This window comes from Paroedura picta, chromosome 13 (assembly GCF_049243985.1).
Source record: "Paroedura picta isolate Pp20150507F chromosome 13, Ppicta_v3.0, whole genome shotgun sequence".
NCBI classification, from domain to species: domain Eukaryota; kingdom Metazoa; phylum Chordata; class Lepidosauria; order Squamata; family Gekkonidae; genus Paroedura; species Paroedura picta.
Genome location: NC_135381.1, coordinates 35,451,786 through 35,475,696, shown reverse-complemented (window position 1 = coordinate 35,475,696; position 23,911 = coordinate 35,451,786). Strand labels below are relative to the sequence as shown.

Below are 23,911 nucleotides of genomic sequence, written 5' to 3'. Positions count from 1 at the left end.
CAATTCTCAGGATGCTCCAGTGCAGTGGTTCTCAACCTTGGGGTCGGGACTCCTTTTGGGGTCGCTTGGCCCCTTCCCTGGGGTCGCCAGGTTGCCCACCGCCTCTGCGGCATGTGAAGGCAGCATGTGGAGGTGGAAGGCGGCAGGCGGAGGCGGGCTGAGGCGGCGGCTGGCGGCTGGCGGAGGCAGCGGAGCCATGGTAATGGCCTCGATTGTTGTGCGCAGGCGCATGCACGAGCGCGCACACGCACTGTGCACAAGTACGATATTGTCGCACCAGCTGCCACTGAATTTGGGGTCACCCCAAAGAAAAAGGTTGAGAACCGCTGCTCCAGTGCAATCCCAGTTAAAAGCCTCAGGTAACAGGTGATCTGAGAGACCTGATCTAGAGATCCCCAGTCAGTCACAGTAGCAGTACTCACCTGATAGAACAAAAGTATGACCGGCTCAATATCCTTCAGTGTATTCTATTTCCACGCTCAGCTTCACACAGCATATATGAAATTACTGTATATGAACTTTTTAAATGATTCCAAGAGTCAAAATCTGCTTTCCTTGGTGTTACCATCCTTGCCTGCAGAGATGCACAAAGAAAGATCACTCACCATTTGGGAGCTGGTGGAATTGCCCTTATATTTCTTCCATTTCTGTCCATCAAGGCTGTGGAGGATGATGAACTGGGAGACATAGAGGGTGGAGAACTTTTGCCGGGCTCCTTGCGTCTTTACCCCATGGAGGATCTTTGGCCACAGGAGGTCCACCTGGTTCACAGTGCAAGAGACGAGGAACACAATATGGTGGTTTAAGAGGCTGCCCTTCAATCACTGAGAGAGTTATGTTCCCACCAATTCGTTCATGCATGCTCAAGAGATGATCTTCCTGCCTGAAAAACTGGAGAATGGCTGCCAGTTGGAACAGACAGACCTGAGTGGGTCTGACGTCATGTAACAGAACGGGAGAGTTTGCTTTCATTCATTCATTCATTCATTCATTCATTCATTCATTCATTCATTCATTCATTCATTCATTCATTCTATTTACTGGGCTATTGAGAGATAGCAATCAATGCGCACCCACAGCAGGTTTTGAATCCCCTTGATTTCTGCTGCATGAGGGATAATTCTCATATTGCAAAGTCCACATGGCCAATATGTGGCCACCACAACAGCTTGGGGGGGGGGGGTCACACAGCCACCTGGAGTTCTGTTTGGGGAATTAAATTTTCAAGTGTGCAAGGGCTTGATTTGGATTGTAACTACGGCACATGAGAAGAAAGGGTTTCAGCCACTACTTGCCCTGCTGGGGAGGCTTACACACAGCTATCAGCACATGTAAGTTCCCCCAGTGGGCGCTCTGACTCCCTGAGGACATTCCAGGTAGAGGGAGGGGGGAGGAATGTTACAAGGAAAGGAGATTTAATCCCCCTTCTCACACACAACAATCCCAGACTGAACTGGACCTGCACATATCTGGGAATGCATCTGTACAAAGGCCTAGCCCAGTGGTTCTCAACCTGGGGGTCAGAACCCCTTTGGGGGTCAAACGACCCTTTCACAGGGGTCACGGCAGGGCAAGCAGCTTGGCCAGGGGGGCACCATCCACACAACAGCCTTGCGGGGTAGATCAAAATAGAGCGTTCATCTGTCTGGAGCAGCAGAAAAGAGCGAGATCGGCATGGTGGGGCAAGAGGCAGAACTGAACTGAGAAATCCCAGGGGGAAAAACAATTCATATACAATCATGAGCAATGGATCTTCATGCCATTGGCCAGTTTTGGTTTAATTTCTGTGAAAGAACCCTTGCATAATTTTATGGTTGGGGGTCACCACAATATGAGGAACTGGGTTAAAGGGTCGTGGCATTAGGAAGATGGAGAACCACGGGCCTAGACCGTTGGATTTCGTAATATGCAAATTAGTGTCCTGAAGAATGTGCAAAAGAACCTATGCTCCGCATGTAAAGGGATGGTTTGGTATAAGAATCCAGGTTTTTTAGTTTCATGCAGATGTAATGTATCAAGCACACTTCCTCCCTGCAGTTGTAGGTTGATATGTACGGGGTTCGGTCATATAGATCTATTCCACGAGTGGTGAGACCTTCCCTTTGTGCAAGAGCTTCTTGTGACGGGAGTATTTCTCCGTATCAGGGAGAAACAATGAAAAGATCTGCAGGATCCAGTCCATGGCTTTCCTCTCCACTAGCTCTCCCTCACAACATCCCTAATAGGTATATTGAAAGAGAGGGGCCGATCTAAGGCCATCTTCCATCAGCTTCATGGCAAAGAGAGGATTTGAAACTGTGTCTCCTCATTGCTGCATCATAATAGTTTGTCTAACATGGAAACATGTGAAAGATACATCATCAAGCCTTCTTGGGGATCCCCAAATTATGCCAAGCCCTTAGACAAGGCCTGCGTGCTTCCCTGCATTTCAGCAGATTGAGAGTGATCTTTACCAGTTTTACATAAGTAGCTGCTCTCTGGTCATCATACTGACCATCTTCAGTCACCATCAACATCCGTCTCAGGTGGCTTTTACCTGGCTGAATGCATCATAAGAAGAGCCCTGCTGGATCTGTCTATCTTGGCCTTTCTCAACTTTTTAACCATCGAGAAACCCCTGAAACATTCTTCAGGCTTTGGGAAACCCCAGAAGTGAATCATAGAATCATAGAGTTGGAAGGGGTCATACGGGGCCATCTAGTCCAACCCCCTGCTCAACGCAGGATCAGCCCAAAGCATCCTAAAGCATCCAAGAAAAGTGTGTATCCAACCTTTGCTTGAAGGCTGCCAGTGAGGGGGAGCTCACCACCTCCTTAGGCAGCCTATTCCACTGCTGAACTACTCTGACTATAAATTTTTTTTCCTGATATCTAGCCTATATCGTTGTACTTGTAGTTTAAACCCAGTACTGTGTGTCCTCTCCTTTGCAGCCAACGGAAACAGCATCCTGCCCTCCTCCAAGTGACAATGTTTCAAATACTTAAAGAGGGCTATCATGTCCCCTCTCAACCTCCTTTTCTCCAGGCTGAACATTCCCAAGTCCCTCAACCTATCTTCATAGGGCTTGGTCCCTTGGTGGTGTGATTATGGTGAACATGGTTGGGAAGCATAGCTGTCTACATGCCCACCTGGGGTGCCTCCCCTTCCTACCCCCTACAGCCCCATCATTGGCCATTTTCAGAGGGGTGGGTGGGTTGACATGACCATATATGGCTGGCCTAGGAGCAGTGGTCTACAAATATGATAGATAAATAAATAAATGCATAAATAAAGTGAATGAATGTTTAACATTTTTTTTTAAAAATTACAATGTATTAAAGGTAAAGGTAAAGGTATCCCCTGTGCAAGCACCGAGTCATGTCTGACCCTTGGGGTGACGCCCTCTAGCGTTTTCATGGCAGACTCAATACGGGGTGGTTTGCCAGTGCCTTCCCCAGTCATTACTGTTTACCCCCCAGCAAGCTGGGTACTCATTTTACCGACCTCGGAAGGATGGAAGGCTGAGTCAACAATATATTAACTCCCACCCATTCAGGAAACCCTTCCAGGAATGTCAAGAAACCCCGAAGGTTTCACAAAACCCTGGTAGCGAAAGCCTGGTCTATCCAATCCACCATCCTGTCTTATACGGTTGTCAGCCAATTTTCCTGGTGGGTCAACAAACAGGCCACAAAGGCAAAGTCCTTCTCCAGATATTGTCTCTCAGTACTGGCATTCAGAGATTGGATGCATCTGTAGATGGAGATTCATTTACTCGCTATGATTAGAAGCCATTGATAGGCTTCTTCTTCAAACGAACAGCCCTTTTAAAGCCATTGTGAGGATCTTTGGTTACTCAGAAAAGCAAACTCTTGACGAATCGTCAAAGATTTCTTTATTAAGTAAGAAAGTACTCTCATCAAGGCATTGTTGAAACTGGGGCCGTGGACAAAAGTCTTAGCATATATTCCAAACCTTATCCCGTCCCCCCACCCTCCTGTGGGAATCCAGTGAGGACGGGGAAACATCAAACTGTTACAACATGCAGATGGGAATCTGTCTTCAGGGGAGAAGGGAAAAGGAATGGAGCAAATGGGTTGCTTGGGGGTGAGAAAGAGGGAAGAGGGGAATGGAAATGCAGGAAATAACATCAGGGTCATAAGCAAAGGAAACACGCTGCTCCCATCTCCTACACAGGGATGAAACTCTACATATCCTAGTTACATAAACTTCCTGAATAATGGCAGAAACCACAGGATCCTGACCGCCATCTGTGCTGTTGGCCATCACTACATCCACTGACAGTGAATTGCACAAATAATTACTTGTCCAAAAAAGTATTTCCTTCTAATCCCATTTCCCAATGATTTCATTGGGTGTTCCTGAGTCCTAATATTAAAAGACAGGAAGAAAAATCTCCCCCTATCGACTTCTTTCTGCTGTACTCGGTTACTGAATGAAGCCTACCTGGATCCAGGAATTGCCCTTGTCAGTGCTCCAGGCGTTGATTGACCCTGAGTTATCCAGCCTGGCCAGACTGGAGACCCATTGACCTTGAATAGAAGAAAAGGAAAAGTGAGACCAGAAGGGTGGGACCCTAGCTCAGGAGAGTGAATGTCTCTGTCTCTCAGATGTCTGCCTGCCCAAGAAATGTTATGAATTGAGATTGCTCAGATCAGGGCTGACCCTGCTTAGCTTCTGAGATCTGATGAGACTGGGGCTGTATCTGCGCGGAGCTTTTATTCCCATCCCAGGTCGATTGAGTTCCTGCCATCTACACTGAATGTGATTGCCATTTTGATTTTGGGCGATTTAAATTTTCCCTCTGCAACAAGCATAATTGATCTGGACTGATCCTACCTTTCCCCTGCAATACCCTGGAGTGGATATAACCCCCGATATTTGAAAAATCGGCATGAGTTAGCATGCAGCTCTCTGCTTTTCCCAAAATAACTTGCTGTCGAGCTTCCAATGCTGTAGAAAAGCCCTGATTGGCTAGGGCATCAGTTCAAGGTTTCCTCAATCCCAGGTTGCAAGTCTTCCCTTAAAGGGGAACCCCTAACTTCTCTCAGTAGAAGCTCCAGAAGCCCTAACGTTTCTCGGCAGAGATTTGCCTTTTGGATTTATTCTCCCTCCCCTGCTGAGTCCAATCCTCTCACCCTCCTTCAAGAAAAGAAAGAGGCTCCTACTGTGCTTGGCTTCCCCCCCCCCCTTTATGAGCTTCCTTAATCACATGCAGAACACTTTTCTGTTTCAATGGGGGGGGGATAGAGGAAGACCCGAGTTCAAAGCAATCTGAATTCAGCAGGATCCACAACGGAATAAACAAAATGAGTGCAGAATCAGCCTGGGGTATCCTATTTACTGAACATTAAATTAGCAAATGAATCACCACATTGGTAGGTCTAATTGACACAGCAGCATAGGGGGAAAAGGAATCTAGCAGGGAGCACCATCCCATGCTTTAAGCACCATCCCATGCTTTAAGTTCCGTAGAACATGGGCAGTCCAAAACATAAAATCTTGTGGCTACTTCAAAGGCAATGCAGACTAGAATGAGCTCCCAGAAGAACTGATGGCCCTGCCGGAACTTACTGAGTTCTGCAGGGTCTGCAAGGCAGAGCTCTTCCGCTAGGGCAGAGATAGTCAAACTGCGGCCCTCCAGATGTCCATGGACTACAATTCCCAGGAGCCCCTGCCAGCAGGCCCATCACTGGCCATTTATGAGAGGAGAGTAGGTCAAACATGACCATAGATCAGGGGTAGTCACTACAGCCCTCTAGATGTCCATGGACTACAATTCCCATGAGCCCCTGCCAGCAGGTCCATCACTGGCCATTTATGAGAGGAGAGTAGGTTAAACATGACCATAGATCAGGGGTAGTCAAACTGCGACCCTCCAGATGCCCATGGACTACAATTCCCATGAGCCCCTGCCAGCATTCGCTGGCAGGGGCTCATGGGAATTGTAGTCCATGGACATCTGGAGGGCCGCAGTTTGACTACCCCTGCACTAGGGTGTTTGATTGAGACCAGGCTTCAGGTGGCTGGGTGCTTTGCACCTAGCTACATAATCTGGTCACTTATGGCAGGATGTTTGGCACCTTGATATGGTGGGGGGAGATTTTTATTGCTGCTGAATGTATTGTTTTAATTCATGTTGTAAGCTGCTGCAGGTTAACGCTCCCAGGAGCAGTGGCATAAAAGACTAATAATAGTAATAGTAATAATAGTTGCCATGTGATAAATTGAGTGCAGTTACTGGGAACAGCACTTTGGGACTGTGTACACCAAAAACACGTAAGCTTTTAATGCCTCAGTGGAGTGAGGTCAGCTTCCTTTCCCTTTTGCTCTTCAAATGACACACATAACTTATAAGCACTGATTCATTTGACAGCTTTTTGGCTCCATGATCCTGGTAGACCAGCTGCATTAAAATTAGTTTTGGAGTGTTTGTTGTGCCAGCCAGCTTGGTGTAGTAGTAAGCGCCGACATCAAATCTGGCAAGCTGGGTTTAATTCCTTGCTCCTCCTCTACATGCAGCCAGTTGGGTTACCTTGGGATCACCACAGCACTCAGAAAGATGTTCTGACCAAGCATTAACACCAGCACCCCCTACCTCACAGGATGTTTCTTGTGGGGAGAGGAAAGGGAAGGTGCTTTGAGACTCCTTTGGGTAGAGAAAAGCAACATATAAGAACCAACTCTTCTTCTTCTGCCTTACATCTAAGCATTTGACACTGGGGTATTTTTTGTTTGTTTACAACCTTTCAAACTAAGGCTGAAGAATTAGTGGTTCTGTAGGCCTCAAAGAAGCCCCTTTTCCATGCTTTGGTAAAATTTCCAGCATTCCTACTGGTAAGGTAGAGCTTGGCCAGAAAGCTTCATTCCCTGAAGATGAGCAGTTGTGAGGCTGATTTCAGAGGGAAGTTGATCTGTTGCCATGACGGATAAGCAAGCCCTGACATTCCTAAACAACAGATGTGCCTATATCAGATATTACTGACTAAGAGGCGTGGAATAGAGAGATAGCAAGGTCTCTCCTAAAAGTTTTGCAAGCAATTTTTTCTGAGATGTGCATAGAAGATAAGATGATGGGGAGGGCAGATTATGAAGAAGAAGAAGAGTTGGTTCTTATATGCTGCTTTTCTGTACCCGAAGGAGTCTCAAAGCAGCTTCCAGTTGCCTTCCCTTCAGGTGGGGCTGAGAGAGCCCTGATATTACTGCTCAGTCAGAACAGCTCTATTAGGAGTCTCAAAGCGGCTAACAATCGCCTTCCCTTCCTCTCCCCACAACAGACACCCTGTGAGGTGGGTGAGGCTGAGAGAGCCCTGATATTACTGCTTGGTCAGAACAGCTTTATCAGTGCCGTGGCGAGCCCAAGGTCACCCAGCTGGCTGCATTTGGGGTTATCAAACCTGGCTCACCAGATTAGAAGTACGCACTCCTCCTAACCTCTACACCAAGCTGGCTCACTTATGCTTCCCTAGTCCAAATTCCTCAAAGAGTTTTGTGTATATGTGGGGGGGGGGCAATACCTCCTCTCCTTAGAGAGAGAAGGGTAAAGCCCATTGCTGCAAAGCTAACAAGAAATGGACTTATGGAAAAGTTTAATACAGGAATTGTGAGTAACCAATGATTTGGTAAGAGCCTCTTGTGGCGCAGAGTGGTAAGGCAGCGATATGCTGTCTGAATCTGTCTGCCCATGAGGTTGGGAGTTCAATCCCAGCAGCCGGCTCAAGGTTGACTCAGCCTTCCATCCTTCCGAGGTCGGTAAAATGAGTACCCAGCTTGCTGGGGGGTAAACGGTCATGACTGGGGAAGGCACTGGCAAACCACCCCGTATTGAGTCTGCCAAGAAAACGCTAGAGGGCGTCACCCCAAGGGTCAGACATGACTCGGTGCTTGCACAGGGGATACCTTTACCTTTACCTTTAATGATTTGGTGTTATCTGTGTTTCCTGTTGTACCAAACTTTCACACCATTCTAACCACTGTACCTGAAAGACCACAGGTGGAGTATAATTTTGAACCTGACAGATACCAGGGAGGCTTAAGCTGCTGGCCATCAGCAGCATCCAGATGCCATCTAGTGGACAAGGAAAGATGAGTAAGTAGAGGATTCCCTCCCCTACTGAACTGCGTATATCTGGGCAAAGTGCTTTTGGAAGTCCAAAATGCTTTGGGAAGGAGTAATTCAAAAAATGGAATCCTTCTTCCTGTCTGTCATCTATATTGTCAAGCAACTATCCTACCTCCAACTATGTCAGTGAAAGCTGCAGAATAGCCAAAACCTACTAAGGCCATTAGAGCCTCTTGTGGCGCAGAGTGGTAAGGCAGCTGTCTGAAAGCTCTGCCCATGAGGCTGGGAGTTCAATCCCAGCAGCCGGCTCAAGGTTGACTCAGCCTTCCATCCTTCCGAGGTCGGTAAAATGAGCACCCAGCTTGCTGGGGGGTAAACGGTAATGACTGGGGAAGGCACTGGCAAACCACCCCGTATTGAGTCTGCCATGAAAACGCTAGAGGGCGTCACCCCAAGGGTCAGACATGACCCGGTGCTTGCACTGGGGATAACTTTATCTTTACCTTTTTTTATTAAGGCCATTGAGTTGGCTAAAGGAAAAACTGTAAATATTTTCACTGACTCCAAATGTGTTTGTGTGTATATATACACATACATCTACACTAGACTCTGATGGAATACTATAATCACCACAGGAGAGAAGATAGCCAATGACCCTTATGTCGTCAGGCAGCTGGAAGAATTTATGAAGCCCAAGTAAGTTACAGTGAGATACATCAGAGCACATTAAGGATATACAGAAATTTGATTTGGCTTTCAACTGGCCATCTCAGTTGAAGAGGGATGTAGACAAACTGGAGCATGTCCAGAGGAAGGCAGCAAAGATGGTGAGGGGTTTGGAGACCAGGACGTATGAAGAAAGGTTGGGGGAGCTTGGTCTGTTTAGCCTGGAGAGGAGATGACTGAGAGGGGATCAGATAACCATCTTCAAGTATTTAAAAGACTGCCATATGGAGGATGGAGCAGAATTGTTCTTTCTTGCCCAGGAGGGATGGACCAGAACCATTGGGATGGAATGAATTCAAAAGAAATTCCATCTAAACATCCGGAAGAAGTTCCTGACAGTTAGAGCGGTTTCTCAGTGGCACAGGCTTCCTTGGGAGGTGGTGGGTTCCCCATCTTTGGAGATTTTTAAACAGAGGCTGGAGAGCCATCTGACGGAGAGGCTGATTCTTTGAAGGCTCAAGGGGGTAGCAGGTGACAGTGGATGAGCGATAAGGATGTGAGTGTCCTGCCTAGTACAGGAGGTTGGACTAGATGACCCAGGAGGTCCCTTCCAACTCTATTTTTCGATGATTGTATCATCCTATGACTCTACGATATATGCCAGTAAGTGAGGGGCCATGGAGATGGGACCTGACTGCATCATACCTGGGAGAAAAATTTAAGTTCCGGTCAATGGACCAGGATGAGAAAGAAGATTGATGGCGGGTAGCCAAAGACACTTGCAGCTGGAGAGAGCCAAGTCAAGAGCTCGAAGACTAAGTGGAGAGCTCAGATGGACTGAGTCTGCATTTCAAGCATCAGCAACGAACTAGATGCAGAATTGGGATATTATCTAATGGGACCAACAAAACGAATGATCAGAACCTGAGAAGAAATGGGATCTCTACTATCACACTTTTGGTGCTATCAGAAATGGGGCTACTTGGGAAATAGTACTCTGTCAGCAACATTGCCCTCACTATAAGTGAAAATAGAAAGGGGGAAGCAGCAGTTCTTAAGTGGATCATAACAAAGGGATAAGGGGAGTTTGGGGTAGCCTATTATGGAATCTCAAATTTTAGATCAATTACAGAGTTTAACAGCATATGGTATCAAATTCTTTGCGATTTGGATAAAATAAGACTTAATCTTATTTTGTAACATCTGCTACAAAAGCTAATGCCAAAGTGTTTTGAATAGGTTCTCATAGCTGTTTGGCTGGGACTTCCTTTGTCACAACAGAAATAAAATAAATAAATAAAATAACTTAAAATTTTCACTTTGCTTGGGAGGTGTCTTTATTGAAGGAGGAGGCACACCAGATAGCTTCTTTTCTATGTGAGCTTTGTCCTCTGTCCTTGTACTAATTCTGCATTAATTCTGTCCCTGTATTAATTCTGTCCCATTTTTATAACTTTTCTCCTATTTACCTAACTTACGGCATCTCTTTTTATCTGCATGGGTCCTCCGCGCCTTATATTTGGTCCTACATCAGGGCACAGGGAAGCTCTGGACACTCTCCAGCAGGGGTAGTCAAACTGCAGCCCTCCAGATGTCCATGGACTACAATTCCCATGAGCCCCTGCCAGCGAATGCTGGCAGGGGCTTATGGGAATTGTAGTCCGTGGACATCTGGAGGGCCGCAGTTTGACTACCCCTGCGCTAGGGTGTTTGATTGAGACCAGGCTTCAGGTGGCTGGGTGCTTTGCACCTAGTTACATAAACTGCGAACACTGGCAAGGGCTCATGGGAATTGCGGTCCACTGACATCTGGAGGGCCGCAGTTTGACTACCCCTGCGTAATGTCTTACGACCAGAGTGCTGGCAACCAGTTAAGAGCCTTGCCTGCTTCCAGAAAGAAAGGGGTGCATGGGAAGGGAAGGATTGACCATGGTAAGCCCAGCATGGCCCCACCCCTTTCCATGATGCCTATTTAGTACTTTTTAGGCTGAAAACCCATTCCTGGGAGAGCGATGCTTTATGATCGCTTAGGTTCTTCGAGGACCATTTAGTGTTCTTCAAGGAGCTTCCTAGATCAGACTGGTGGAGCTTGTTCTCCTAGGGCAGAAAAAAACTGTACGTGCGAGCAAAATGTGCTAAATGTACTTCTGAGGGCCAAATGACTTCTGTTTTTATGAACCTTTGGCCTCTTCTGAAGTACACCATGTATTATTGCTTTTGTACTGAACATGATAGGAGAGAGTCAGGAGCAAGGCAAAACAACCAGTGACGCATTGGGTGTGTGCAGAGTGAATGGTGGGCAGCAGCAGCCACAAAACACGTCCCAATAATTTAAATTAAGTAATGAAATGCCCTTGTGGAACCTGTCTAGCACACATGTTGTAGATTTTTGTTTGTAGAGAAAACAACAGAAATAGAGCTTACGGGGGGTTGGGTATACTTTGGAAACAGTTAGATTCAGGGATATATTTTCCAGTTTTTTCTGCCCGTTCTTAGAGCATTAAACACTTTAGGCCAGGGGTAGTCAACCTGTGGCCCTCCAGATGTTCGTGGACTACAATTCCCATGAGCCCCTGCCAGCAAACGTGGAGAGGGGCTCATGGGAATTGTAGTCCATGAACAACTGGAGGACCACAGGTTGACTACCCCTGCTTTAGGCTATTTTCAAAATAGGAGGCTGACAGCATGTTAAAAAAAACACACACATCACTCTTTTATAAGTGAAAGCTACAAAGTGCAGCAGAGACCCAAATCCTATCAGTGAACAAAGCTCTTGGATCTTACCGTAGTGATCTGAGGCTGTGATCTGAGAATCAGCAATGGTCCCAGATGCAAGGCCCAGAGGAATCTGACACCCTGAAAGCAAAAGTTGGGAGAATGCAACATTTACTCGGGAGGTATCCAACTGGGTTCCCAGAGCGTCACTGAGTTTTTCAGGCATTGGTGGAGAAGTTTGCAAAAGTCTGTGCACTGTTATTTTGAATTCCATATTAACCACTACTGTTGGCTACCTTTCTAGGCCAGCGGTAGAGAAACATATCTCTATGGGGGGGATGGAGGCAGGCTTACTGACCCACTGATGGTGGTGATTTAGAATCATAGAATCGTAGAATCATAGAATCATAGAGTTGGAAGGGGCCATACAGGCCATCTAGTCCAACCCCCTGCTCAACGCAGGATCAGCCCTAAGCATCCTAAAGCATCCAAGAAAAGTGTGTATCCAACCTTTGCTTGAAGACTGCCAGTGAGGGGGAGCTCACCACCTCTTTAGGCAGCCTATTCCACTGCTGAACTACTCTGACTGTGAAAAATTTTTTTCCTGATATCTAGCCTATATCGTTGTACTTGTAGTTTAAACCCATTACTGCGTGTCCTTTCCTCTGCAGCCAACGGAAACAGCATCCTGCCCTCCTCCAAGTGACAACCTTTCAAATACTTAAAGAGGGCTATCATGTCCCCTCTCAACCTCCTTTTCTCCAGGCTGAACATTCCCATGTCCCTCAACCTATCTTCATAGGGCTTGGTCCCTTGGCCCCAGATCATCCTCGTCGCTCTCCTCTGTACCCTTTCAATTTTATCTACGTCCTTCTTGAATTGAGGCCTCCAGAACTGCATGCATGGTGCGGTTTATGGTGACCTCATAGGGTTTTCAAGGCAACAGACATTCAGAAATAGCTTGCCATTGCCTGTCTCTGCCTCGTGACCCTGAACGTCCTTGGGAGTCTCCAACTGCTAACCAGGGCCAACCCAGCTTAGGTTGAGGATACCCATTTTCGATTGGTCTCAGAAAGCTAGCCCAGCCTCCAGAATATCTAATGGAATCCATTGCAGTCTGTTTATCACCTTTTTAATGGACTCTGGCTCTGTGTCCTTACTAGTTGCATCCTAGACATTAATGAACCATCAAATATTTTCAACATCATTGAAGTGCCACAAAAGGAGAAACTATGGTTGGTGCCTTCAGCTGCTGTTAGAGTTGTACGGAGCCTCCCCCAGGACAAAGGTGTCAGCCTTTGAAGACGGACATGCTGAGCTACTCACTCTGGTCATACACCAGGAAGAGGGCACTCATCCCGGCCTGCTCATGCTCACCGACCTCACATTCCACCCGCCAAATCCCAGTGTGGGATGGGCGCATTTCCACGGTTGCAAAAGCACCTGCAATGAGGAACAGGAAAGAGATTTTTTGGGGAGAAGGAGACTGGAAATAATGGGAGGCAAGAATGCCACTTGACCTCCATAGGTTCCATTGAAATACATAACAGTACTCCCAGAGACACTTTGGGGCCTGTCAGTCCAGGTCCAGAACCCTTGTGGTACTCCCAGGGACTGTCATTCCACGTTGGGGCCTGTAATTCCAGATCCGGAAGCCCCGTGGCACCATTTCAGCTGCCATCCCCTATCAGCAGGCTTTTCCAGGCTTTAGGGGAAAAAAACCCTCAGTTATGGCTACATTACTACAGCGCAATAACATTACAACTGTGATCTACACCAGAGGTCCCCTTATTGAATCTGCAAGGTTCATACGAAATTTTGAGAAGAAGCAGCGGGCACCACATCACAATGGCTGCCATGGGAGATGTGACCAAGCTCACAACGTTGCAAGGTTCCACAAAATGCTAGGCGTGCAAGCCAAGTGTCCTCCCATGACGGAATCAGCTGAATGGGTGCTCCATGGAGACTTAAACGTAATGCCTCTTGGGCTCTTCTGAAGCTTCAGTGAAGTGGGAGAAAGACAGTAGGGATTCTTTGCTTTAACAGGATGCTTTGAAGAAAGAGCAAGCAGGCCCAAGGAGATACCTCAGTGGGCACCCCATGGGGAATCACCAGTCCCTTTGAATTCTCAGTTTTAATTTTCTTTAAATCCTTGAAAAAAATTTCTAGCATTTAAATTGTATTTTTGCATTTAGATGTCACCCTCCTTATAGGCTCAGGGTGGCTCACAGAAGATTAAAATGCATTATAATAGACAGTAGAACAATTAATATAAAATTTAAAATTCAATTCAACTTTAGTGAAAACATACTGTGTCACCAATCTGCATAATCGATCTCCCAGGAAGTGGAAAATGCAATCTTCAATGATGATTAAATTGAGTGGATTCAATTGGGAAGGCCAGCAGGTTTTAGATGTTGTCTTCAGGCCTCAACCAAAGGTTGGGCAGAACAGCTTTGTCTTGCAAGCCCTGTGGGGCCATTTGAGGCCCCGCAGGGCTCTGATCTCATTTGGCAGAGCTGAACTAGGCTGGAGCTGAAAAAGTCCTGGTCCTTGTTGAGGCCAGTTTTATTTCTCTCGGGGGAACATAATGGGAGAGATATAAGGGGTGCACTTTCTGTGCCATTGAGTCAAGGGAAATTCAAGGAAAACACCAGATTCACAGCAGGGAAAACATCTACATCCACAGCAACAAGAGCTACGAGGAGAATCATCACCATGTAGAAGCAGCCATGACATATGTCATTGTGGTTCAAGGACAATTAAGGGTTAGCAGTCAGCAAGGGGAAGTATGGAGCCATCTTACCAGGATAGAGGTTGTAGACTCCCTGGCGGTACTCCTTGTCCATTCTAACTGTGAAGACCTGCCCATGGAAGTGGACCGAGTGGGTGTCCTCAATCCCACCCACGTTCATGAGGTGCCACCTGACCCTCTGGTGCTGACCCATCACCAGCCCTGGCAGAGTGTCTCTCACATAGCCATTGATAGCTAGAGGGTAAAAAGAAAAAGAAAAACCCATTAATGTACTCTGAGGTGGCTTTCTACCCTTCCTTCCCTGGCATCAAGATCTGCCAGCAAAGCCCTGTTGCGGTCCCAACAGTGACGATGCCTTTATTAAGAAGCAGAGAATTCTCCGTGGTGGTCCCTCTTGGAACGCTCTTCTTTTGGATGATCAGCAAGCCCTGCCTGCTTTGTTTCCGATAACAAAATGAAAACATACCTTCAGTTACTTTTGCTATCTTTTTTGCTGTTTTGATCTTTGCCTGGCCTGTTGTTGCTGCCACTTGAGTAAATTTTGTGTCTCAAATTTTAAAATTTTGGCTTCAAACTGTAAATTGCATACCAGTTTGGGAGCTGTATCTCTAAGAGAACTAACTTAAAGCATCACAAAGCCATGAGCAAGCTTGCCTTGCTGGTAGCAAAAAAAGAGAAAAAAAAGACTTCAGGCTACACTATCTTGAATGGGAGCTAATTGTTAGGACATGGTTCTCATTCCATAACACAGCTATGAGGACATAGTATTTCAGGTGAGAAGAAAGAGGCACGTCGGACCTCAACAAGGGCCAGGGCCTTTTCAGTCCTGGCCCCCACCTGGTGGAATGAGCTCCCAGAAGAAATCAGGGCCCTGCCAGAACTTCCACAATTCCGCAGGGCCTGCAAAAGGGAGCTCTTCCACCAGGCATTTGGTGGGGCCGACTGACCCATAACTTCTACAGGTCCCCCCTCCCCAGACTGAGAGGTCGAACCTACCAAGGGAGTGTCAAAGTTATTGTTGTTGAAATATTGTTCAGGTTGGTATGTTATTGTAATTATTGATATTGATGGTGTTCTGTGTAAATGTTCCAAAATGTTTTATGTAAACCGCCCAGAGCCGTAGGGAAGGGCAGCACAAAAATCTAAATAAATAAACAAAAAACAAAAGAACAGGGAGAAGAGTTTGGAAGAGAGAAAAGAAGGGCTGCAGATTGCCTGAAAGCAAAGCACCTGGGCTGCAGGAGCATTTTCTCGGGGGATCTGATGTGGGTTTGTGGATCTCCTACTCTAATCGTAAACAGAGCAAATAATTGTTAGAACACCCTAAGAATGCCGGAATCCGGAACTACCCCTTTTGCCCCATTGGGAAATAAGCCAGGAGTGATTCAGATCGAGCAGTTTTAGAGCGAACAAGCAAAGAGCAAGCCTCCCGTCCCCATTTCAGATACAGACAATAAAAATAGATACCTCGGTTTTAGCAATTCTTAAAAACACTTAAATAAAATGACAGAAGCAAACACAATTGAGAAAACATAGCAAGTTTGGGCAAACAACCTGCTTTTCACCTGGCACTAAAAGGTAGTCAAGCATGTGTCTGATAAATACATTTGGGGATGGAGTACCAAGGCTAGGGAATCAACACAGAAATGGCCCTGACTTTTGTAGATACCTGCAGCTGGGAATACTTGGAAAGAGCACCTTTGTTGAAAATCGTAGGCCTGAGCAGAGCTAAATGGACCACCTTAGACAGTAGATTTTCAGGTAATAGTTTAAAAGGCTACAAATCCCTAATTTTTTGGTTTATTACTATTTATGCCCAAATCAAAATGTCACAGGCAGTCTCTGGTCTGACACCAAATCGGCTATCCTGTTAGGCTCAGTTTACTGTTCTCTTCCTCACTACCTGCCCCAAATAAGCTGCATGGGAAGCAAAGGTACTAAAGGTGGAAAGAAATTCTTACCATAGAATGAATGGTCGATCTGGGTGTTACAGGGGGATGGACAATTCCGCTCGAGATTCTCTGCAAAATACCAGCTCTTTGTCTCATCAAAGATGGTGAAGAGCAGAGAGAATTCCTGGATGGTCAGTTGCCTTCCATGCACGGTGCTCAGTACTCCAGGCTGGCAAATAATCAGAGGCCCGATAAGGCCTGAGTGCATATCTTTCTCCTGGACAGAGAGAGACAAGATCAGTCAGGAGGAAGGAAGGTGGTGTTCCTTGTGCATGTCTGTTTATAACTTGGCTGGTTGTGCATAACATATTCTGATTCCAGGAGCACCTTTAAGACCAACAAAGATTTATTCAAAGCGTGAGGTTTCGAGTGCAAACTCATGCATTGGATAAATAATTGGTAGGCAAAATCACAAAACTCCGGCTCACTTACTTTGGCCATATCATGCAATCCAGCTCAGTGGAGAAAGCAATTATGCCAGGCTTGGTCGCTGGAAAAAGGAAACCAGGCTGACAAAGGGCACGGTGGCTGGACGCGATCAAATGGACTCCAGCCAGAACATTGCATGGTTGAGGGAAGTGGTGCAGGATCATGGATTGTAGTGACAGCTGTGCCATGGGATTGCCAAGAGTCAGACATGGCTGAATGGCTGACAACAACAACTAACAGGCAACATCCATGGCTTACCAGGTTAATGCTGGAGAAATACAACCAGGCCTTGCACTCAAACTCTTCAGATGTAGGAGCCATTTCTTGCTGGACTTTCAAAGTGTATTCACGGGCTTGGTTGGGCTGTACTGCCTCTGGGCGGACCTGTTCCTCTTCCTCTCTTTTCCCCTCGTATGGTAGCAGGTTAGAATGGAATGTGTAAGGTCGGGAAGCCAAGTTCTTAAAGGTCACCTGTGCAAGGGAAGAAAGACACACAAGGAGAATTATCATGTACGGAGGGGAATAAGGTGCACACAGAGCAAAGAGGCCTTTGTAGGGTAAACTGGATGCCGTTGAATAAAATCAGAGTCCAGGAGCACCTTTAAGACCAACAAAGATTTATTCAGGGCATGAGCTTTCGAGTGCAAGCACTCTTCCTCAGATATGTAAGGAGTTCATAGTCTGGTGAAGAGTGCTTGCACTTGAAAGCTCACACCCTGAATAAATCTTCATTGGTCTTAAAGGTGCTACCGGACTCTGATTTTATTGTGCTACTTCAGACCAACACGGCTACCCATTTGAATGTATGCTATTGCATTTTCTCTGAGCTCCCTCCCTTTCCCAAACTCTGCCCTTCCAGCTTTTTTTTGTCTGCTTTTCTTCCCAGTGAGAACCTAAAGTGGTTTACGGCATAATTCTTCTCTTCTCCATTTTATCCTCCTAACAATACTCGATGAAGTAGGTTAGGCTGAGATCAAGGGTTGGCCCAAACTCACCCAATTTGTAATAAATTTTGTTGTGAGTTGCCATGAGCTGGCAGTGCTGAGAGCGGCAGCATCCAAATGTAAGAAACAAATATTTTCAATAAAGTTGCTCAGTTTTGTTAAGAATTAGATGGCAGTTGTACCAAGACTTGCACAACTAAGAGGTGGCAGCCAAGACATTTTTCATACAAGTAAAATAACTGTGATCTAATCTCACCATTATAACATCATCAACCTGGGCCCGAATGTAGGGCCCCAAAACGCCCAGGTGCTCATCTAGCTCTCCACGGGCCAGCAGCTGAGTGAAACTGCTGTCAAGATACTCTCGGAAAACGACTTTCTTATATTGCCAGAAGGGCTTCTTTGAGCTGCTGTTTGGATGCCTGCAAGAGACCAAGAGATGTTGATTCACAGTTCAAACAATTACAGAAGCCAGAATCGCCCTTGCTTGGGAATAAGTGGGCTGAATGGTGAAAGGATGAGATCAGGAGGCCTTGCCAGTTTGGTGTAGTGGTTAGGAGTGCAGACTTCTAATCTGGCATGCCGGGTTCGATTCTGCGCTCCCCCACATGCAGCCAGCTGGGTGACCTTGGGCTTGCCACGGCACTGATAAAACTGTTCTGACCGAGCAGTGATATCAGGGCTCTCTCAGCCTCACCCACCTCACAGGGTGTCTGTTGTGGGGAGAGGAAAGGGAAGGTGACTGTGAGCCTCTTTGAGACTCCTCCAGGTAGAGAAAAGCGGCATATAAGAACCAACTCTTCTTCTTCTTGCCCCATGAATTCCAGGATTTTGGGCTGCAGGAGGTTTGGCAAAACTTGGATCCTAAACACACGAGATGAAGATTACCATCTTGGTCTGTAGATGAGACTGTAACTTGCTGTGCCTCCGTTGTACAGAAAACTTGGCTCCCTACGTTGTTTGAAACTTGGCTCCCTTCTTTGTAGTGAGAGCTTTAAAGGCATGAAGCCAAGAAACACCTGCTGAGTCATCAGTGCTAACTCACCAAGATAGACCATTCAGTCACATCGCTAAAAGAATGTGCCCATGGTACAGGGTTGTCTGCTCCCCTTTGGCTGCCAGTAAGGGATGGGGGAAAACATGGTTGCCAGATCCACGCGGGAAAACTCCTGGAAATTTTGGGATGCAGCCCGAGGAGGACAGAGACCTCAGGGGGTACAGTGCTATAGATCAGTGGTCCTCAACCTTTTTATCACTGGGGACCGGTCAACGCTTGACAATTTTACTGAGGCCCGGGGGGGGGGGGTAGTCTTTTGCCAAGGGACGTTGCCGCCGCCTGAGCCCCTGCTCCACTTGCTTTCCCGCTGGCGCCCCCGTCTTCCCGCTGCCCACTGGGGGGCGCTGCCAGCAGCAGCTGCACAGTGCAACACCGAGGGGGAGCCCCAGCCATGGTGGCCACCGGAGAGCATCAAAGGTGAACCAGCAGCAGAGTGGCAGGGCAGCCCCCAAGGCAGCAGCCGGGGAGGAGTAGGAGCCACGGCCCAGTACCGACTGATCCACAGACCAGTACTGGTCTTAGGACTAGGGGTTGGAGACCACTGCTATAGAGTCTACCCTCCAACATCTCTATTATCTCCAGGGAACCGGATCTCTGTAGAATGGAGATGAGCTAGAATTGCAGGGGATCTCCAGGTCCCACATAGAGGCTGACATCCCTGCCATGGTACATGAATAACACTGCAGTGCTGTACAGATATCCAATAAAGAAGCCACCCATTTACACATCTGACTTCATGCATCTATCTCCAGAGTGGCTGACACTGTTAGGTAGCTCAGCCAGGTGGAAATTCCCTGGTTCAAATTTCACCCCAGCCATAAACGTACTGAGTAGGTTCACCCCATTCGAGAACATAATCAAGGCACTCTCCTTCAGCCTGCCATTTGCAACTGGGGAGTAATAAGTTTGGTGTATTTTTCAGGGCCATTGCTGGGATTTCTCAATGTCCAACGAGATGCTGACAAATTCACGCTGTTTTATCTTTTTCCGCTGTTTTAAAAAGTCAGACAGCAGTTGTGTAGGCCCTAAATTTCAACCTGGGCTGAAGCACAAGGTGCAGGGAAAGGATCCTTCCATCCCTGCCCAATGTCACCACCCGCACCTGCTTACCCATGGGCTGAACTGCCTTGGAAAGAAGAACTGGTTTTTACAACCTGCTTTTCACTATCTAAGAGAGTCACAAAGCAGCTTCCAATCGCCTTCCCTTCCTCTCCCCACAACAGACACCCTGTGATGTAGGTGAGGCTGAGAGAGCCCTGATATCACTGCTCAGTCAAAACAGCTCTATCAGGAGTCTCAAAGCGGCTTCCAATCGCCTTCCCTTTCCTCTCCCCACCACAGACACCCTGTGATGTAGGTAGGGCCGAGAGAGCTCTGATAGAGCTGCTCTGCAAGATCAGCTGTAACAGGACTGTGAGTAGCCCAGTTGGCTGCATGGGTAGATGTGGGGAATCAAATCCAACTCTTCAGACTAGTGGCTGCCACGCTTAGCCACTATATCAAGCTGGCTTTAAAAAATATATATTTTTTTAAAGGCAAGCACCCCCTCTTTGTCATACCCCCTTTTCCGGGGCTAATAACTAAAGAAATATGCCTCGGATTCTATTGCCAGAGCCCCAATTCAAACTACAGCTGTGCACAGCTGGACTTGATGGGTGGGAAAATGATGGAAGATCCATGCATGGCTCTCTCAGCATCTTCTAGAGTTAAGTGTTGAGATAACGCATGAGAAATGCTTTGAACACTCTCATAGTGCTGAATAGTGCTAATGGATATTGCTGTCTTGGAAAGTCTCAAGATGGTGTTTGACAAGCCCATTCCTTCCTTCTGGCAGTCTTCAAGCAAAGGTTGGATACACACTTTTCTTGGATGCTTTAGGATGCTCTTGGCTGATCCTGCGTAGAGCAGGGGGTTGGACTAGATGGCCTGTCTGGCCCCTTCCAACTCTATGATTCTATGACTTTGGGCTGATCCTGCGTTGAGCAGGGGGTTGGACTAGATGGCCTGTATGGCCCCTTCCAACTCTATGATTCTATGATTCTTTGATTCTATGATTCTATGATTCTCTACTCAGCACCTTTTGACCTTAAAGGTAAAGGTAAAGGTATCCCCTGTGCAAGCACCGAGTCATGTCTGACCCTTGGGGTGACGCCCTCCAGCGTTTTCATGGCAGACTCAATATGGGGTGGTTTGCCAGTGCCTTCCCCAGTCATTACCATTTACCCCCCAGCAAGCTGGGTACTCATTTTACCAACCTCGGAAGGATGGAAGGCTGAGTCAACCTTGAGCCGGCTGCTGGGATTGAACTCCCAGCCTCATAGGCAGAGCTTTCAGACTGCATATCTGCTGCCTTACCACTCTGCGCCACAAGAGGCTCTTACCTTTTGACCTTACAGGATGATTATGGAGGTATCTCTCAGTCATATTTCAAGTATGTGCCCCAGTCTAAAAAATGGTTGAATTTTCTAGCTAGCTGCCCTCATAGTTAGTGATAGATATGACTTACTTGTCTTTTAAATATGGAGAGGAAATCTGGCTGCCGTAATCCCACATCACCTCCTCCGCAGCAATGTAATATTGCCGAACTTTCCCATTAAAAGTACGTGGATCCTGATCGACTTCCCCATAGATATCAAATTCCTGGCCCTCCTCAGCAACACTGTAGTCATCATACTCGGAGGTCTCCTTCAGGGGCCTCAAGGATTCTGCGACCTCTGGCTCATCAAGGTCAAAGGGATTCAGAGATGTCTCCACATGAACGAGGCCTGGGGCTGTACTTTCGCTGCTGAGGAGCTTCTCCACTGGTTTCCCTGCGGCTTCCTCCTTTTCTTTCCATGTAGATGTTTGTCTTGTACCGTCTGAGGGAGCAATGTCACCTTCACCATTAAATGCCTCTTGATGACTGCTAGATCCCCTCAGCTGCAACTGAAGATCAGTTTCTGGGTCAACGGTCCTCATAACTGGAGGATCTAGTGTTTCAGAAACTCCAGCTTCTGTCGTCTGTCTACTGGTCTTTGGCGGAACAGAGCTGGACTTTGTGGTCTGTCCTCCCACAAAGGTAGGGAGAGTAAGACGTGCTTTGGTTTCTGTATCCTTGTCCCCAAGGCCTATTTTAGTTCTGGAATAACTAGGGGTAGCAGTGGCGTCTACTCTTTGAGCACCATCATTCTGGGCAACCAGTTGAACCCTCACTGCTTGAGAATCATGGCTGTTCAAGTAATATGGAGCTGGGCTGTCCTGGATTGAGCTTGATAAAGGAGATAACAGTGATGGTGTCCTACCAGGGCTTGTCGCTCCATGATTTCCTGCACTCTCATCTCTCAAAGCTTTCCTTGGTACAGAAGGCTTGGACTTATTGTTTAGTTTGAAGAAAGGACCACTGAGCAAAGCCTGAGCCTTTCCTTCCATTTTACCCAAATTATTTGTTCCCTCCGCCGCGACGCCATATGACTCTTCTGATCTGGCATGACGTAATTTCAAGGACCTCTTCTCCAAGGTGGATCCCAATTTGAGCTCTGCGTGCTCTTTAGAGCTTCTATAAATTCCCAAATCAGCTTGCTGAGATGGAGGCAAACTCCTATCACGAAAAACTTCATTCTTTTCTGATAAGTTAACTTTGGGAAGGCTTATGGTGGTATCCTCTATCAGACTATCTTGTACAAGATTTTGTTTCTCAGGTATATCCAGTGTTCCAAGGGAAGTTGGAATTTTCTTCCTGTTGTGCACAACATCAAATCTGCCCCAAAATCCATTCCCTGTCCCTGACAGTCCTTTGCCTTGGCTACCTTTTGGAAACCTTTCTTTGAGAGTTAAGTCTTGGGCAACATGGAAAGGAGACATAGGGGAAATCTCATTACTGTCCAGAATATCACTCATATATACAGCCCTGTTTGGGTTGTCAGTTAATCTATCTGAATCTGCTGCCACATTATTCTGTGCTAACAAGGAACTATGCTTATTCAAAACAGCAGGGTTTCTAGTGACGGTGTCCAGACTGAGTTGTGCAGCTGTCTCTGTCTCATGACTCTGAAACCTCTTTCCTGGAGTCCTCAAGTTATGGGAGACTGTGTGAGCAACACCATTGACAAAAAGGAAGTTTTTTAGTGGGACAGAAGTCCCTTGATTTCCTCTAATTGTGGATCTTTCTACTTGCGATGTAGTGGCCATCTTTTCTGTTTGTAATGCTTCTCTGGCTATAAATGATACATTTTCTTGGGGAGCTGCCTTATGGGAAGAATAACCCGTTGAAGCATTAGAGGTTGTGTTGTAGCTCTGCAGTGCAAGGTCTTCGGTTCCAGGTTTAGTTTTTAATGTTGATGGATTATTGCTTTGAATCTCATCTGACTTGTGAATAATTGGCTTGCTCAGCATGTCATCTAATGGGGATGAAGTTCCACTCATGTTCAAGAAAATGTTTCTGTCCACAAATGACATCATTTCTGGCACTGCTGGTGCATTTGGTCTCAGTTTTGTAGTATTCCATTTTTGAGTGCGGTCTAGCTCTTCTAAGGCTTGGTTTTCAGGAAACCTGGAGTCCAAATGCACTGTATGTAGATCCAATAAATTATTGTCAATTTTAAGAGAGGATTTTTCTGCATTCAAATACTGGTTTCCTGCAAAGTCCCTCCCATCAACAAACTCCTTTGAGTCAGCAGGTGCAACATGGACATCAAAAAATCCGTCCATCTTTTCCAGGTGAGGGAAAACCTCAGCAACCTCAGCATTCAGATTAGTTGCAGTCTCTAATGAACTCTCGTTATTATGTGCCTCTTCAGGTACAACAGGTGAGCTAGCTGAAAGAGAAGCTCCTTGGAAACGTTGCCCAGGCATGGCTAATGGTCCTTCTTCAGCTGGCAAAACATCACTAGGCAAGGCCTTAAGGTGGGACGCTGGGAGAAGAGGTGAATAAATGTCATCTAAGGACAGAGGTTCTTCTGGAGGCAATAATGAGCTGGGAAAACTCTCTCTGCTGTTTAACATAATTAGCTGGGAGGGCTCTTCAGTGCAAGGAGGTCTCTTGTCATTGGTCTTTGTTTCATTTTCTGAAGAGGAGGTGTTGTGCTGATGCTTCTTTATGCATGGTTTTGGCCGTCTTTTTTTCTTGGAGAAACCTCTTGGTTGCAATTCGTCGTGTTGGTTTACATTATAGTCTGTTTTCGTTTCATACTCGCTGTAATAGTCTTCATCGGTATGGGTGTCCTCATTGCACCTGGAAATGGTGAATTTGGCTCTCATTCCTCTTCTTCTAAATTCAGGGTTCAAGCATCCCAACATCCAGATACCTGTTCCAGGTAAGAATGAAAAATCAAAGTGGGGGAAAATATTAAAGAC

The 23,911-nt window shown here is 46.6% G+C and overlaps 1 protein-coding gene across 1 annotated transcript in view; it reads right to left on the bottom strand.

Annotated features, from left to right (window-relative positions):
- The window catches only part of F8 (coagulation factor VIII), a 55,527-nt gene that overhangs the window by 7,063 nt on the left and 24,553 nt on the right, over positions 1 to 23,911 (bottom strand). Inside the window, exons 14-22 of the mRNA XM_077309231.1 lie at positions 21,087 to 23,862; positions 17,780 to 17,945; positions 16,838 to 17,050; positions 16,160 to 16,367; positions 14,250 to 14,432; positions 12,770 to 12,886; positions 11,513 to 11,584; positions 4,447 to 4,532; positions 606 to 761 (exon numbers count right to left, since the gene is read on the bottom strand). Coding sequence (XP_077165346.1) covers positions 606 to 761; positions 4,447 to 4,532; positions 11,513 to 11,584; positions 12,770 to 12,886; positions 14,250 to 14,432; positions 16,160 to 16,367; positions 16,838 to 17,050; positions 17,780 to 17,945; positions 21,087 to 23,862 — 3,977 coding nt within the window. The remainder of the gene's footprint in view (positions 1 to 605; positions 762 to 4,446; positions 4,533 to 11,512; positions 11,585 to 12,769; positions 12,887 to 14,249; positions 14,433 to 16,159; positions 16,368 to 16,837; positions 17,051 to 17,779; positions 17,946 to 21,086; positions 23,863 to 23,911) is intronic.